The sequence below is a fragment of the Coenobita brevimanus genome, chromosome 14 (genome assembly GCF_032717465.1).
Source record: "Coenobita brevimanus isolate Jiangsu-jjx chromosome 14, ASM3271746v2, whole genome shotgun sequence".
NCBI lineage: Eukaryota > Metazoa > Arthropoda > Malacostraca > Decapoda > Coenobitidae > Coenobita > Coenobita brevimanus.
In genome coordinates, this window is record NC_136967.1 from 3345497 (window position 1) to 3347956 (window position 2460).

Sequence of the window (2460 nt, forward strand, 5' to 3'; positions counted from 1 at the left end):
TGAAATCTTTTATGTTTATGGTTACGGCTGCCAGACTTCAGATTCACAGAGTCCTGTCATAGTGAGTCGTGCCGTAGTGAAAGGTAGTAACAGGCTATATAAACTCTACGATTCCTGATTTCAGACTTTATTCTTGTTACCTTGAGACAATGTTATGCTACTCAGGAAAACTTCTTGTGCTGAATAAGTAATCATAGCCATCGTGTCCAGCTAATAAAATAGGATGGGAAATAAAAATAGGTTTCGGAAACAGAGTAGGATACCTATCAGTAATGCTAATTTCCTTTCACTTTATTATCTGGTGTTGTAAAGAGCTGGTATGCACTAGAGTATACAGTAGATAGGCATTTTCTGCCACGAAGGTTGAGAAAGAGGATGGGGTAGGGGATGTGTGTAGGTGTGAGAGGGTTCAGCGTTATTTTGAACGATTGGACTGTCTTGGCAAAGGATTTCTTATTTATATCCATGAGGAAGAGGGTATGGGAATCACTGACAAAAACAATAAACGCATACAACGGTAAAATATAATCCTAGCTACGCTCTTGGTATACGCTTCCTATTATATACGGCTTTGTTAGTGGCGGCATGACTGTTCTTGAGAGATATATTGGGTGTTGCTGACCTCACCCCAATATCGACAATGGATAAATTCAGTGCATGGGAGGAGAGACGGGCGGAGGACCTTACCAATTGCAATGAAATAATGGGAAACTTGGTAATCACTATGTTGAGTGTTCTGAGTGTGGTACAGCAGGAGTTCGGATGATGATGATGTTGGTTATGATGATGATGATAACTGCAGATAACGTTCCAGCAGGCAGTAGTGGTGCTAGCGTCGGGCCTGTGCTGTGGAGCCGTCGCAACACCAGACGCCATTCCTGACGCCGACGCCGACCCGCTCCTGGCCGCCCACTCCCCCTACTACGCCTACTACAGATCCTCACCCATCCACACACCCAACCACACCGACCAAACCCCGACCTGCGCCCACAATACCACAAAATCCTGGTGCCTTGAGGATACCGACTACCCACACACCGAAATCCGTCACGCGCTTCACCAACACTACCACGGCATTCAGATCCTCCACACTGACACCATCCTGACCACTGAAAACTCTGTCCAAGGCGTCGAAACCCAGGAAGAAGAAGCCTACCTGTGCCCATCGGAAACCACGTACGTCCAGCCGCTGCGAGCCGTCAGTACTGAAGGCAGGTGGCGCGTCATAGTCAACAACGTGGAGGTTTACGGCGAGAACCTGACCCAATCCGCCCGTATCGAGGAGTGTCTTGGCGCCCCCGGGGATTCCTGCCCCCTGGTGCCCCCGTGCTACCAGACCCAGTGCGTGCAGAAGTTCGTATACCACAGATTCCTCGTCTTTGATCCCTACGACTTCATCTTCCCCTTCGCCGTGGAGACGTTTAAACTGCCTTCAAGTTGCTCCTGCTTCATGGCTCCTTCATTATAGCAGTATTAACTTTAGCTGTTGTTAGTTCCTTATATATTTTTTCTTTTTTATTTTCTTTCGACATCTGCTACCTTATGCATCATACCCTTTTTTCTGGAATCTTTAAATCGACTTCAGCTCGCTCATAGGCCATTGATCCTTTTTTTTTTTTGTAAACCCGCCTGATCTCTTCTTGTCAATTAGCCACCCTTCCACCTTCTTTTAGCCTCACAAAAATAAAGCTGTTACTGACTATAATATCTATTTGCTGTGGTCTACCAAATATATTTCCAAATCATTTTTTTTTTTTTTTTTTTTTTTTTGTCACAAGATCTTCCCTCTGGTGTTTGTATTTTGAGGTTATGGTGAAGCTTTACATACCTTCACTGGGCAGGACTGGGGTGGGTGGTGGTGAGGATGGTGGTCCACGTCAAGACACAACAAGGATATTTAATGCTAACACGTGTCTATTTTGTGATACACAGTTTTTTCTCAAGCCCATGCTTTGAGCTGTACAGTTTGCCGTTTTACGTATTTTCACATCCTATCATTGACTTTAAGCTTAATGATCTGTCTTCCCACTTTGCAAATAAAAAGGGAAGTTTTACATAATAAGATCACTAATTATTACACCTGGCGATATATAATACACGATATGTATGTTAGTATACTGGAACATATGGATTACGACGGAAAGCAAAAAGCAGAAGAGTAAAAGAAGTCATACATAATGTGAAGATACAAAAGTGAATAAGGAGGAGTATTGAGGTGAAGGATACGGAGGAGGGGAGAGGCACCTATGGGGAAAGAGAAAGGGTGGCGGTGACATGACAGAGGAAAGAGGACACAGGCACACCCATATGCCCTAATTAACCCCCTCCCCCCTCCATTACCTTAGAGGGACGAGGGTAATGGAGGGAGGGGAGGGTCGCTTGAGATGGAAGTAGGGCCTGACCACACCCACAAACAATAAAATAATCACAACTCCATTGTTCTCCATTCCATCCTCTATC

At 44.9% G+C, this 2460-nt stretch overlaps 1 protein-coding gene across 1 annotated transcript; it reads left to right on the plus strand.

The window, feature by feature from the left end:
- The first annotated feature begins 640 nt into the window (after positions 1-640).
- On the plus strand, positions 641-1468 carry LOC145417888 (neurotrophin 1-like). Its single transcript, XM_080286506.1, has 2 exons — positions 641-745; positions 818-1468. The coding sequence occupies exons 1-2, from the start codon at positions 641-643 to the stop codon at positions 1466-1468; spliced, it is 756 nt and encodes a 251-aa protein (XP_080142632.1).
- The last annotated feature ends 992 nt before the right edge of the window (positions 1469-2460 follow it).

Coding starts and splice junctions, on each gene's coding strand:
- LOC145417888 (XM_080286506.1), top strand. CDS start 641: ATGGATAAATTCAGTGCATGGGAGGAGAGACGGGCGGAGGACCTTACC. Junction 746..817: donor TGTTGAGTGTTCTGAGTGTG/GTACAGCAGGAG, acceptor ACGTTCCAGCAG/GCAGTAGTGGTGCTAGCGTC.